Below are 14,888 nucleotides of genomic sequence, written 5' to 3' on the forward strand. Positions count from 1 at the left end.
TGAGCCAAAGGCAGGTGCCTAACCACTGAGAACCCCAGGTACCCCTTGTCTATTCCTTCTTTTGTGATTTTTGACAAGTTATTTTTTTCTAAAACTTGGTCACCTTTTTCTGAGTTTTCAAACTGATAGGCATAAAATGGCATATATAATATCTTCTTTTTCCTCAAATTTAATTTTGAAAATGTCTCTCCTACAGATAATTGCAAGAAAATTACAAGAAATACTCATATATCCTTCACCTGGATTCACCCGTTATTTTTTGTCACATATGTCATTTTCTGTCCCTCCCCTGTGTGTATGAGTTTTATTTTTTTTAATTTTATTTATTTATTCATGAGAGACACAGAGAGAGATAGAGGCAGAGACACAGGCAGAGGGAGAAACAGGCTCCATGCAGAGAGCCTGACGTGGGACTCGATCCCATGTCTCCAGGACCCTAGGCTAAACCGCTGAGCCTCCGGGGCTGCCCTGTGTATGAGTTTTAAATGTTTCATTGAATCCTTGGAGTTACTTGAAGAAAATACTTCAGCATATATTTTTTAAGAAAAATAATAGTCTGCTACAAAGTCTTTTTATTTTTTAAAAAAATTTTATTTATTTATTCATGAGAGACACAGAGAGAGAGGCAGACAGAGAAGCAGGCTCCCCGTGGGGAGCCTGATACAGGACTCAATCCCAGGACCCTGGAATCATACATACCCTAAGCCAAAGGCAGACGCTCAACCACTGAGCCACCCAGCTGCCTCCTGCTGCAAAATCTTAATGCAGTGATCACACTCTGAAAATTTAACTTTGAGACAAGACAGTACGTAGTAAAGACCCTCACTCAAATTTTCCCATGGTCCCAAAATTATTCTTTGTACCTGATTCCTAAAACAAAAGCAAAAGCAAATACCCTCATCTTTCCAATTTAAAATCATACATTGCATTGCAGTTGACAAGTCTTTTTAGTGTCATTTAAACTAACATATGTTCTCAGACTTTTTTTGTTGGTCTTGCATGACATTGCCTTTTGAAGATTGAGTCCAGATGTTCAGAAAACTTCTCAGGTTGGATTTGTCTGATTGCTTTCTCCTGTTTAGTTTCAGGCTAAACATGTTGGGCAGGAATACCACAGAGGTAATGTTCTGTCCTTCTCTGTGCATGACATCAGGATACGCTTGAGGTCAGTTGTCCCACAAGCTGATGTTAACTTTGATCATTTGGTTTTGTGATCATTTCTACCCTCTCTTTTCCGATGTTGGTGTTTTGCTCCCTTATTTCCTTGACCAATCTCTCTAGAGTTTCACCAATTTTATTATTTTTCCAAAGAGCCAGCTCCTGCCTTTGTGATCCTGTCTGCTGTATACCTTTTTCCTCTTTCACTAATTCTGTTTACCTTTATTTCTTCCTTCATCTTTTCTTGAGCTTATATTACCGGGGTTTTTTTCTGACTATCCTCATTAACTTTTAACTGTCCTCTTTTAAATATATGCATTAAATGTACTCCTTTAATGGCATCAGAGAAAGGTTTATGAGTAGTGTTTTTATTATCATTTTGTTACAAATAGGGGAGCAACACAAATTTCTACTTTTGTGGGCAAAATCAGTGATTTGTGGCACATTTATATGAGGGAATACTTTTTCTTTCTTTTTAAAAGATTTTATTTATTTGACAGAGAGTGAGCACAAGCAGAGGGAACGACAGGCAGAGGGAGAGGGAGAAGCAGACTCCTCACTGAGCAGGGAACCCAACGCAGAGCTCAATCCCAGGACCCCAGGATCATGACCAGAGCTGAAGGCAGACACTTGACCTACTGAGCCACCCAGGTGCCACCAGGAAATACTTTTTCATCAGCAAACATGCACAAAGTACCACTACACAAAATAATAAGAATGAATCTTACAAATATAAGAATGAATAAAAGAAGCAAGAAGCAATACTGATATATTTATTTTTTAAGATTTTATTTATTTATTCATGAGAGACACACAGAGAGAGGCAGAGACATAGGCAGAGGGAGAAGCAGGCTCCTCTCAGGGAGCCTGATGTAGGACTCGATCCCCGGACCCAGGATCATGCCCTGAGCCCAAGGCAGATGCTCAACCACTAAGCCACACAGGCGTCCCCAATACTGATATACTTAATGATCCCACTTATACAACTGTAAATAACAGGCAGCACTAATGTATCATTTAAAGATGCCTATAAGGGGGCACTGGGTGGCTCAGTTGGTTAAGCGTCCAACTCTTAATTTCTGCTCAGGACATGATCTCAGGGTTATAAGATTGAGCCCCGCTTTGGGCTCCACACTGGGCGTGGAGCCTTCTCAAGATTCTCTCTCTCCCTCTGTCCCTCTCCACCCCCCCAATAATAAAACAAAAAAAAAAAAGAGATGAATGTATAGTGTATAAAACCATGAGGAAAAGTGAGGCAAGGGTGGTCACAGATGTAAGGTTGTGGATTTCCTCTTTGGAGGAGGAATAGGGCTGAGACTAGACAGGGAAGCCTCAGGAGCTTTGGAGGATATTGACAGTGTTCTCCTCTGGGGCCCCCGGCGAGTTTACCATTAACTTGATAATCATTCATTAAAATATGCATGCAATTGTGACATCTTCTCTATCTACGTTACCTGTTACCATAAATGGGGAAAAAATAACGCTAAGGGAAATAACATAGCAATATAAACATATTGTAATCACATTATAACCAGAAGTAAAATTAAAATGATTTCCTTTATTTACAACAGACCTCATTAAGATTAGTAATCTCATGTCATTTATATTAATAGTCTCATACTCAACATGTCATAGATTTTACTAAAAATGATGGAGACAATGTTTTCATATTTATAATAGCCATCTCGTTTTTTTACAAATCTTCCATATTTGAGTGGTGTATTTTCATTCAGAATGTAATTATGAATTTGTGCTGAATCCCCACAAGGGTGTTGCACTATGGTTACAGTTCTTCAGAGATTTCTACCTTCCCCATCTACTTCCTCTCAGAGGTGGAGGGCAGAGAACCTGAGAAAAAGGAAGGCCAAAAATCCAAGACAAAGGGCCTGTGTTGTAATACATGTATTGGTCCAGCCGAGGGCAGTGCCGTTCAAAGCTGTTTGTTGGATAGCAAGGGGTGGATGCCTCACATTTGGAGTTCCTCTTGTTCTTTGTAAATAGCCGATTAGCCACTGGACCACCGGGACTGAAGGGATTATTTGTGCCAAGAAAGGTGGTGGTGGTGGTGGTGGTGGTGGTGGTGGTGGTGGTGGTGGTGGCAGCGGTGGCGGTTTGATGCACAGCGTCTCCTTTGCCTGTTTGGCACTTACCTCTTTACACCAACCTTCACCCCTACTCCCCCATCAGTAACTCTTCCTCTTTCTTCTCCCTAGACAGAAACTGAGACCACTGTTGTGTTAAAGTAGGCGTGGGGCACTGACCAGGCAGAGGAACAGCAGGTGGCTCTGTGTGGCCCTTCGAGGCCTTATTGTTTTGTAGGGAGCAAAGCTAGAAGAATTTTCCTGAAAAGTTAGACCTCACTCCACAAGTTTCCCCTGCTTTTGTTTCTAGTCTTGTGTTCCCCCAAAGTGGCCCAAGTTTAGTCTCCACATGGCTTTGTGGCATTGATAGGGTCAGTAGGAAGAATTGTCATGGTTATTTATTTCACTAACCGATGAAACAAAATGATTCTCTGCACCCACCGCCTCTGCCTAAAGATAAATAGCACTTCCTATTATAAATACTCCATTCTCTGACACTGCTCCATTATTTAAAAATCCAGCTATCGGGGACACCTGGGTGGCTCAGTGGTTGAGCGTCTGCCTTCAGCTCAGGCGGTTATCCCGGGGTCCTGGGATCGAGTTCCTCATCGGGCTCCCCACAGGGAGCCTGCTTCTCCCTCTGCCTATGTCTCTGCCTCTCTCTGTGTGTCTCTCACGAATAAATAATTTTTTAATTTAAACATTTTTCAAAAATTAAAATAAAAGTCCAGCTACCATAACTCATCTCTCTTAAGGATGGGCTTGAGGCAGAAATAAAGGAAAGATTTTTGTCAAAACTTTACCTTAAATGACTAAGTATTTATAGTCTTTTCAGATTCTTCTTAGGGATTTTTCATCTCCTTTTTTTTTAAAGATTCTATTAATTTTTTTATTTGAGAGAGAGAATGGGCATGGGTGAGAGTGGGGGAGGAGCAGAGAGAGAGAGAGAGAGAGAGAACCAGACTCCCCACTGAGCAAGGAGCCTGATGCAGGCTCCATCTCACAACTGAGCCACCCAGGTGACCTGATTTTTCATCTCTTTAAACAGCATTTTCTTTTTTGCTTTTTAAAAAATTATTTATTTATTGGGGGGGGGATAGGAGCAGAGGGAGAGTCTTAATCAGACTCTCCACTGAGCGTGGAGCCCAACATGGGGCTTCGTCTCCCAACCCTGAGATTACAACGTGAGTCAAAATCAAGAGTTGGATGCCTAACTGACTGTGCCACACAGGCGCTCCCTCAAACGATATTTTCTTTATTGCTAATTCTACCATACCATTAGAAGACATTTTAGGGAAAAAATTATTTTGCCCATAATTTCAGGACCCAGGTGCCTCAACTTGTTTTTCCCCATGCTTCCTGCCCCAGGATCATAGAATTACAGAATATGAGAGCTAGAAGAACTTTTGGAGAAATCAAATAGCCCAACTCCTGGGCAGTATACAAGTGAGGAATCAGAGCTAGAGGGAAAATGCCATGTCAAGGCCACCAAATAGTTCAAGGTTTTGCCTCTTCAGTCTCCACTTTGTCCTGTCAGAACAAGACAGAAGCCCCTCTGTCTCCTCATCCTCAGGTCTCTTATGGACAGATATTGAAGTTGGTGCAGCTTCTTCACAACCTCCCGACGAGTTTGAGGTACTGAAATCCGTCCCACCTGCTGTCCGTTCCTGCTAGAGCCTTGTTAACTCACGTGAGTATCCCAGGTGAAGAATCAGCTGCACCCTCCACCCTGTCCAGAGGACCTGTGGTGTGCTGGGGTGTCCCTGGGTGATTGATCTAACAGGCTTAAAAGAAGGCAGATTAAACTTGGGCAAGCACTAGAGGAGGAATTGTGAGACCTGACTCTCTCCTAATCTATGGAGAATCACCTCCTTTTTCCGACCCACTGTTTCTCCATCGGTGAAAAGAGGAAGTTGGCCTGGAACAGCAGTTCTCAGCCTGGGATCTGTGAACTCCCTGCAATTGTGTGCAACGCTGGGGGAAGCGATGTATGCAGGCTCTGCGGGAGGGTGTACAGGGCTTTCATCATATTCCCAAAGGGGTCTTGTTATGGATTGAATTGTGTTGTCTCACAAATTCCTGTGTAGAAGCCTTAACCCCCATTGTGACTGTATTTGGAGATAGGGCCTCTGGAAAGTTAAATGAGGTCATAAGGGTGGGGTCCCCATCTGATGGGACTGGCATCCTTGTAAGAAGGGAAAGAGATACCAGAGATCTATATATACATGCATGCAGAGGAAATGCTATGTGATGAGACAAGCAAGCAGGTGGCCATCTGCAAACCAAGAAGGAACCCTTCACCGGGAATTGAATTTGAAAAAAAAAAAAAAAGGAATTGAATTTGCTGGCACTTTGATCTTGAACTTTAAGTATCTGAAACTATGAGAAAAATAAATTATTTAAGTGACCTAGCCTGTGGTATTTTGTTTTGGTGGCTTGACTAGACTAATACAGGTCTCATAACCCAAAAAAGATCCAGAGCCAATAGATCCAGTGGTCCCCAGAAACCCATCCTGGACATTCATGTTTTACTGTGACATGATTCTAGATATTTTGCAGGCTTCTTGAGTTTTTAACCTTTCATACACATATTTTACATAACTGTGATACAGTGTATATACAAATTTGTTTTCCTTTTATGTGCTCAGAACTGTGCAGAATATTTATTATAACATACTTCAGTTTCTAATAGTTACATGGCACAGGTTTAGATCTATATAAACCTATAAACCAGAGTTTAAATCCTGATTCCACCACCATTAGCTGTTTGATCTTTGACAAGTTATCACACATTTGTGCCTGCCCTTAAAAAATGGGGATAAGGATTCCCTTTCTTTGATATTCTCACAAAGTCCAAACCTTAAGGACAGAGTACTGATTGGCAGTTTCCCATGTCTTGGGGTTGAGACAAGGGTTTGAACTACCAGAGCATGATGGGTTTTGGTGGGTGATGAAGGTTTTTTGTAGTTTGATTGTGGTGATAGTTCCCTAACATTATGAGTACTTAAGGACTTCAGACCTTGCTGTAAATTCTGTCTCAATAATTTTGAACTTAAAAAAAATTATTTATTTATTCATGAGACACACACACACACACACACAGAGAGAGAGAGAGAGAGAGAGAGAGAGAGAGAGAGGCAGAGGAGGAAGCAGGCTCCACACAGGGAGCCCGATGTGGGACTTGATCCCGGGTCTCCAGGATCAGGCCCTGGGCTCAAGGCGGCGCTAAACCGCTGAGCCACCCAGGCTGCCCCTCAGTAATTTTGAACTTTTAAAAATTTGTGAAAAGTACATTATGAATGGATACTGTGTCTTACCAATTACTTTTCGAATTTGAGGATCACAATGAGAGAACCTCGAGAGAACTAGGGAGGAGAAGAGACTGGCATGGGGCAAAAGAAGAGATTATATTACTATCAACTTTCTCTAAATCGGAGTGGTAGTTCCCAGGAATACACCCCGGCAGGAACACAGGAGCAGTGAACACCCTGTAGTCATGCAAATGGTGCACCCGAGGATCATGCAGGTAACAGCTCACACGGAGCAAACACAGGCCAGAATCTCCCCAACTAAGGTCAGCCGGGTAGCAACCATAATGACATCTGCAGCCTTCACCACCATTGCCGCCGCCCCGCAAGCTCACAACCTATGAGCCGATTCCAGGAATTGGGACGTGGGCATCTTCAGGGACCATTCCTCTGCCCACCACGCCCAGCTCCGTCTCCAGTGCTCACCACCTCCTGCACTCCTGGGGTGTGCCCAGCCCCGCCCCTCCAAGCATCTGCAGAGAAAGGCTTGCTGGTGGCCGCGCTGGCACTGGTGCTGGTGCTGGGGGGTGATGGAGAGGGAGGCATCGGCCCAGGAGCTGGGAAGGCAGCAGAACGAGGCAGGCCGGAGCCTAGAGCTCTCCAGGCCAGCCACCACTGCCTCCCTGGCTGGAGAGGGGGCGTGAGGGGGAAGGCAAAAGGGGCACAGTGCCGTAGGGCAGGGGTCCCACCTCCTCGTCTCCCCTGGGGACAAGTACTCCCTTCACCTCTGCCTCACCATCTGCCACTTACTTCTCCTGGGGCAGGAAGGTGCCGAGCCACAGCCTGTGATGTATGGGTTTACAACAACATGACTGTGTGGTACTGAGTCTGAATATGGAACAGAGATCGTGAGCTCAGAGGAGGGAAGGGAGGCTGGCCAAACCAGTCAGCGAGGATTGTGCCCATGCCCTGCCACGTCCCCTTCTCCCCTTCCTCACGGTGGCCACCACGGCTCTGGGCCTCCTGGGCGGTGCGGGTGCTGGGCTTCTCCCCGGTCGCCGCTTGGCCTCGAGTCCACCCACGGACACCCCAGCGGGAAGGTGTGCGCCAAAAGCATTCACTCAGTTGACAGCGCACCGTGTTACCCCGCCAGGAGATAACCACAGCCTCTGGGTCCAGGCTGGACGTGCCCTAAGCAACGTCCACCTTCTCAAGTGAGGGGCTTGGAGTGGAAGGATTAAGTCCCACGAATGTTCTTCTCCAGGCCAAGGTCTGCGCTTGTCCCACCCCCGTGGGAGAGCGTCTGGCCCCGAGTTCATGGCCCAGGGCCCCGAAGGCAGGCAGGCTGAGAACAGTGGGGAGCCAAGTCGGCCCCATTTTCCGTGGGGAAGCCACTCTCGAATTCCCAGCCTCACTGCGCCCATCCTGCCCCTGTCCCCCTCAGCTCCTGGCAGAGCAATGTCCCAGGCGAGCTCCCTGCTGCTAAGATGCCGCCTGTCCCAGCCACTCCGAGCTAGCCTTCCCTCCCATTCTCCTCCCTTCAACACGCACGGGAGGACTTAGACGGCATAGGATCACAGAGTAGGATCCACAGACTCCTCTGGGGGCTCCCGGCCTTTGGAGGGTCCCGGCACCCTGTCCTGGCGTCATTCCACGTCTGGGGACTTCCACGTCATTCCCCTCCAGGGTTAGGAAAGTAACAGCAGCCCCTGAAAAGTGAATCCGCCCCCTTGCTTCTGCTCATTCAATCCCTCACGGGTTCCTGACCACAGGCTCCACTCCCTTTACTCCCTGAATCGCCTCTCTCTCCCTCAAGGGAGACCATCCCCGATCAACTGCATTCCCACACACGTCCAGACGCACACACCAGCCTTGACTGTTCTGTGGACCATCGAACCCCCCCACTCCCTGCTGTGCATGACATACCCGGTCTCTCGGGAAGCTGCCCTCTCGCCACTCAGACCCAGATCTGTCCCTCTGAGTCTCAGGCCAGCAGAGCCCTGGGTCCTGGCTGAAGGAAGGAGGCCATCGCCACCCTTCAGCGAGGGGGAAGTGGAACAGGGAGTCCAGACTAAATCTTGTGTGACCTGAAGTGGCGGTCAGGGAGCCTGAGCACGGAAACAGCGCTTCCAGGAAGCCCTGTGTCATGGTGGTGGTCGAACAGCACTGCGAGGGGACCACACAGGCACCTGGAGACCCATCACGCACACTTGCCATAGAAACGGACGGCCACTTTCCAATCAAGAGTACAGGGAGACGACCAGGTCGGAGGGGGGCGGAGAGCCAGCTTGGGACAGGAGGGACGTGAGAACTGCGACAGCTAGACCATCCATTTCCAGCTGCTGGCGGCCAGGTTGCCCCAGGTTGGCCCAGAGCCACCACCAGCCTCACTGCCCCCACCTCCAGCCCAGAGACTAAGCTGTGCTCCTCTCCTCAGTCCCCTGCACCTGCCCTGTAGCTCTGCACCCCACTGGGCTGTGACTCCTGCCTCCTCCCCCCTACTGAACCCAAGGAGGGAGAACTGATGGGACTGGAAACCCAAGGCTAAGGAGGAGGATGTGCCAGTTCCTGGGCCAGTTGTCCTTGTGCGTGGTGGCACTGAGAGAGGGAAGGACTGCGCAGAGGGGACTGGGCCCGGGGAGGGGGTGGGAGGATGAGCTCAGCTGTGCTCTTTAACACCCGTGGAAGCACAGGGCCAGGGAGGGCCAGCGACGACAGAAAGCCACGGGAGTGATGAAGGACGCTCAGACAGCAGAGCAGGCTGGCCGGGAGAAGCAGGACAGTGATCCCAAGGAGGGAAGGGAAGAGGGACAGGAGCTCTGGAAGGGGTCCCCGGTTCCTGCTGAAGGCGGAGGGGGTGGTGAATGGGCACCTAGAGACCCCAAAAGAGGGGGAGATTAGGGGAGAACCTGAAGGGGGCCCACGGGGGGGGTGGGGAAGGGGCACCGCATATGCTCACGTGGCCAGGCAGAGCCCACGCAGAACCCAGACCCGGGGCACGAGGGGGACGTGACCGCAGGGCTCCTAGCAGAGGCAGGCCCAAGCTCCCCACAAGAAGGCCTACCACAGGATACCAGAGGTCCTGTTCTGAAAAAGGCTGGGAAATGGAGCAGCTCCCTGCCCTGCCCCCTCCCCCTCCACCACCACCAACAGAGAAGGCAGACCACAGACCTGAGAGGTACTTTAATTTGAAACTGCTGTGAACTGGGGTGGGGAGGGGGCACAAGAACAGGGAGAGGAAGCCCTGGCTGAGGTGGAACAGGAGGGAACCAGCTTGGCCACAACTTCCTGGCTCCAGAAGTACCAGCTGATCCTCTTGTACGGAGATGCTGGGCCCGACCTGTCAAAGAGAGCAGAGTCAGGGAAGAGCACCGAGCCGGGGCCAGCCCGCCGGGGCCAGCCCACGGCCCTCCTAAGCGGCCACGACTGTGGGGAGGGGGTATGGTGTGTGTAACACTCACTTCAAAGGGTCTGGAACTTGTCAGTCAGGGACTGCATGGCCGCTGAAACAGAGACAGGCGTGAGCAGGCACTCCAGACACGGGGATGTAGAAGCCCGTCCCTCCGTCCCCGTGGGGAACCACCCAGCCCCGCAACCGGAAACCCCCTCCAGCCACTATCCAGAGAGCCCTGGGCCTGAGTCACTCACCCCCCACTTGAATTAAATATGGATGTGTTTTCTAAGGGAACAACATGTGCCAGCATTTCTCAAGCTTTGTTGGGGGCACATCGGAACCATTCAGAACTGGCGAACGAACACACACACACACACACACACACACACACACACACAGACACACACGAACACACACCGGGCCAGCCATACAGAGGAGCAGGGAAAATCAACGGGGCATCCCTAAACGTCCTAAAAGGGGGAGACCTCTGGGACACGTTTTCCCTGGCAAAGCATGTGTGCAGTCGAGGCCGTATTTTCCTGTCTGTGCGCACACCTAGCTAACTATACATGCACAGCGGGCTCCAGGGCCAGGCCTGCTCGGTTTTCCTCCCCACAGGGATGTTGGGCCCCGTGCGGCTGCCTGCACCTACAGCCCATCCCGGGTGGGGTGCTGCACTGAGACGCATGCCCCCCCCTCCCCGCCCTCCCTGCAGCCTGCCTCTGCCCCAACCCGGGCCCCAGCCAGAGGCTCCTCATACCAAGCTGCTCTTTCAGGTCGTCTATTTCTCTCTGTAGCACGACACACTAGGCCAGCAGACAGCAGAGAGACAGGAATGGTTAGCATCCTCTGGCTTCCTCTCTCTCCGGCCCCTCCCCTTCTCCCACGGGCACTACATCCCCAGGCCCAGTGACCAGACTGGCACAGGCTCCTCAGTGGAAAGGAGGCGCCTTCCCTCTGTGGGGAGCAGAATGGAGGCGAGGTGGGGGGACAGGGGGAAGAGGCACACATGGCAGTTTAGCCTGGACACGGATCCCACCATCTAGCTTGAGCTTGCGTTTCTAGGAGCCAGAAGCAGCAGTACCCGAGGACAGCCCTGTGTTCCAGGTGGTTGCTGCAGCCTTTCCGGTCTTGGGAGGTGGTCAAGCGGCTCCTGGTCACCTGAGAGGGAGAGAACATGAAATCCAGCTTCCAAGGCCCCCAGTGAGGTGGAGAGGGCCTAGACGGGGTCTAACGTGAGGCAGCACCACCCTCTGCTGGCAACAAGTGGCCCCTGCTCTGCCAGCAGCTCCAACCTTCTCTCTGGGACTGCCCCTCCTGTCCCCTAGGGGCGGCCCATCCTTGAAGGTGGTCCCCAGGGACCGGGGCTCTGGGTTGCACTCTGCCAGAGCTGCAGCCACAGGCAGCCCCCAGGATGCGCAATGTGGCCAAACAGGACTGAACAGAAAAACGGCTCTGTTCTGCTCAAAGCCTATGTCCCGAGCTGCTGTTTGGGGGCAGTGCCACGAATCGCCCCTGCTGCACAAACCGCACGCAGGGGACGATGTGGCTGAAGGCCGGTCCTTTGGGAGAAGCTGCCTGGCTAGGTGGGGGGGCAGGCAACAAAGCTGACAGGCCCCCAGCAGAGCCAGAGCCAGAAGTTTCCCTCCTCATCTCCTCTCCCCTGCACTCCTGTGAAACCCACAGGACTCACTGGAGGGTGCACGCCCTCTGGGCATGACGTCTCCCTGGCTCAGGGCTGAGGGCGCGGAGCTTCCTGGAACTTCGGGGGCTCTGGTGTCGAGGTCGCCACTGCTGCATTCTCCACGATGCATGCCCGAACAACATGGCCCTGGCCTGTGTGTTGGAAGCTAAAGGAAACATTTCTCACTGATCTGACTTGGGACGTGGGGTGTGCGTGTGCGTGTGTCTGTGAGCGTGGGTAGGTGGGCATAGGTGCACATCTGCACACGTGTGTGTACGGGTGGCGTGAGACAGGGAATAGGGAAGGGAATTGAGAGGCCGATGTGGCTGGTGATTTCCCCCTCAGTCAGCCCCGGGCCAGGAGGCAGAGCTGAGCCAGGCAGAAGGAGTAGTGGGCTGACAAAGGCCAGGCTCCCCACAAGCAAGGTTTGGGGACCAGCTAGGAAACAGGAAGCAGGAAGCTGATGAGTCTAAAGGCTGAAGGTTTGTGCTCCAGACTTTGAAGGGGTTCCTGGCTTCAAATCAGCTACCAGCCCTCCCATCCATCCCAGCCCCTCTCTGACGGGAGGAGGCAGGAAACGTGCCAAGGGTCCAGAACGGTGGCGGGTACACACGGAGTGCTACCTTAGTTTACTGTCTGCCCCCGTGAAAACAACCCACGACCCGATCTGGCATCCGAACGATCCCAATGACCCAGGGGCACCCATGGCAACCCCTGAGGGATGGACAGGGTTTGTGGGTAAAGAAGTACGAGGCAGGGGAGGAGGAGGGGGAGGGGAAGGGTGCACAGAAGAGGAGGAGCATGGCCTACTCACTTGGCCCTTGGGCACTGTGTCTCTGTTTGAGTCACTGCCTTCTCCTGTCACCACCACTGGCTCCGACTCCCGTGTCCTCCTGGGCCCAGATTTCTTCCGGGAGCGGCCGGTGTGCTTGGACTGTTTGCTTCCCGATGGAACCAAGGAATACCTCTTGTTCCTCCCAAGCAGCGGAACCCCAGAGATTGGGGGGAAGGTGGCTGGTTCCAGGGGAGCTGCCGAGACTCTCTGCCCCCAGGGAGGAAAGCTTCTCCCTTGGGTAACTTTTGAGGCCCCCCCTAGGGATTTCTTCTCCTGGGCCACCTTCTTCCTAGGGGTGGCCGGGGGCAGGCTGCCAGCAGCAGCGGCGGCGGCAGCGGCGGCTGCGGCTACCGGGTAGCTGGGCCTGTTCCCTCCCTTCCCCCAGACCACACTTTGCATTTTCTTAGAGGAGGAGATGTCCAACTCTCCCACGGCCTGCCTCTCCACAACCGAAGTGAATCCTCGGGGAGCCGAGGACAGGAAAGAACCTGGCACGTGAAGGAAATTCTCCCTGACATGGAAACTCGGTTGTCTGGGTGTGTCCCCGGGATCCTCGGGGCTGCTGGGCTTGGCTTGGCCTCTTTCTTTGGAGCAAATGCTCACCCTCATCAGCTGTATCTCACCGAACTCATCTGATGACTCGGGGTCGGAAGGCCGCCGGCCCGGGCCTTTGGCGGAGGGCCGCTGGCGATCCACCCTGACGGTGGACCTGCTCTTGGGACCTCTTCTCGGGTTCCCCCGGGGCCGGGCTCCCTCGGGCCCACCGAGGTGGAGCGGGACGGCGGAAGGCGGCTGCGATTCTCCGCGGCTCAGGGCAAGCGCGCCTCGACCACCGGGCCCTGCCTCTAGGCCCGCCCAAACGCCAGACCCTTCAGCGGCGCAGCTCTCTGGGGATGGGTTTCTCCGCACGCCCAGGGCATCCGGGTCGGTCAGCTGCTGCACGCTGGCGGCCCCGGACTCGTCAGCAAGGTGGGACGCGTAGTCCAGGGCGTCCCCCTTGTCGTCGGCCGGGGTGCCGGGGCGGCCTTCGCGGCCCCAAAGCACCGGCCCTCCCGCTTCCATCACTTCCCGCTCGGACTCGAAGCCCTCGGGGTCTGGGAACCCGCCCTCACCCTCGCCGCTCCGAGGCGGCCCGGGATCCAGACCTAGTCCTGGTCCCCGCGGGGCTCCGCTGGCCTGCTCCCCGCCCTCCGGGCCGAAACCCGCTCCCCAGACAGACACCTCGTCGGGGGCGCTCATGTTGGCGAGGCCTGGCAGCCGGGGGTTCCGCGGAGACGATCACCCTGGTCCAGGCGCCAACGGCGACAGGCGAGAGGGGAGAGGCGGGAGGCGAGCGGTGTGCGACGCGTGGAGGGAGGCGCGAGGCGTCCTGCCGACTCCGGCGGTTGCCACAGGCGCGGTGCCCAGCCCGGGGAGGGCGACGTGGCGTCGTCGCGGCGCAGCACGAGATCGCCTCAAACAACGCGCGGTTGGCGCACCCTTCTGAGGCCCGCGCCGCCGCCTCCTCATTGGTCCGTCCCCAGCCAACCAGCGCGCCCCTTGTTGGCCCGCCCATCGAGGCCCTGACCAATAGGGTCGAAGGCCGTTGGTTCTCCCTGGAGGGGCTACGGGTTTCGGGTTTCGGGTTTCGGGTTTCGGTGTGAGCGAGTCCAGGTGTTGGTCCCGGCTGCTCTGGTCCCGCCTCCCCTGGCCTGGCCTGGAGCCTGCTTTCCTGGTGGAGTCATGGCTCTGAGCCTCTGCCTCCCCTTCCACAGAACAGGGTGTGCCAGTACCTGTCTCCAGGGTTGTGGAAACGAAACGTCAGGAGGGAGGTGAAGCACCTAGTGCACAGAGGATTCGCCGCCCTTTGTTCCACAGCGGCACTTAGATCCTGATGGGAAAGTGGGCACCGGAAGGCAAGGTCTGGAGCAACGCCCAACTAACTAGGCCTAACGGTGGGGGTGGGGGTCGGGCCCCGCTTGTCTCTCAAATTTTCCTGAGGCTGCCGGTTCCCAGCTTCTCTGAGCTGAGCAGTCCTGATATCTGGGATTGGGCCCTCCCTTGGCTTGTGTGAGGTTCTGGCCTGTTATATATAACTTCCCTTGTTTGCCACCCAACCCCTACTCCAAGGGCCCTCCGTTCGTTGCGTACTTTCCCTTCCTCTCATACTCCTCTGTCTGCCCCTTGCCTCTTCTTCCTGCATCCTACTCTGGCTGATCCCCAAGAGAGGCCTGGGGTGCCTGAACACCTCTTGCTTGCACTGGGTCTGCACCTGAGAAGCCTACCATGCTGGAGAAGGTTACAGGGTGGGGGGAGATTGGGCACATTCTAAATCTGCAATGAGCCTCCTCCTCAAGTGTGCCACTATCCCCACTGTCCCTGCTTGGCTGTGGAAAACGCCCTCTTGCCACTTCTCCCAGTGACTCCTAAAGTCATGGTGTGCTATTTCAGACATGGCAAAATGGATCACGAAGGATATAGCAGAATCTCCTCTACCCACCAGCCTCCT

At 53.1% G+C, this 14,888-nt stretch overlaps 1 protein-coding gene across 1 annotated transcript; it reads right to left on the minus strand.

The window, feature by feature from the left end:
• Positions 1–9,655: 9,655 nt before the first annotated feature.
• Positions 9,656–13,801, minus strand: LOC144307570 (uncharacterized protein CXorf49 homolog). The gene is made up of 6 exons (XM_077887436.1): positions 12,380–13,801; positions 11,575–11,731; positions 10,966–11,042; positions 10,642–10,687; positions 9,949–9,990; positions 9,656–9,827 (listed from the first exon to the last, which is right to left on the minus strand). The coding sequence occupies exons 1-5, from the start codon at positions 13,637–13,639 to the stop codon at positions 9,950–9,952; spliced, it is 1,581 nt and encodes a 526-aa protein (XP_077743562.1). The 5' UTR covers positions 13,640–13,801; the 3' UTR covers positions 9,656–9,827; position 9,949.
• Positions 13,802–14,888: the final 1,087 nt, after the last annotated feature.

Source organism: Canis aureus, chromosome X (assembly GCF_053574225.1).
Source record: "Canis aureus isolate CA01 chromosome X, VMU_Caureus_v.1.0, whole genome shotgun sequence".
NCBI lineage: Eukaryota > Metazoa > Chordata > Mammalia > Carnivora > Canidae > Canis > Canis aureus.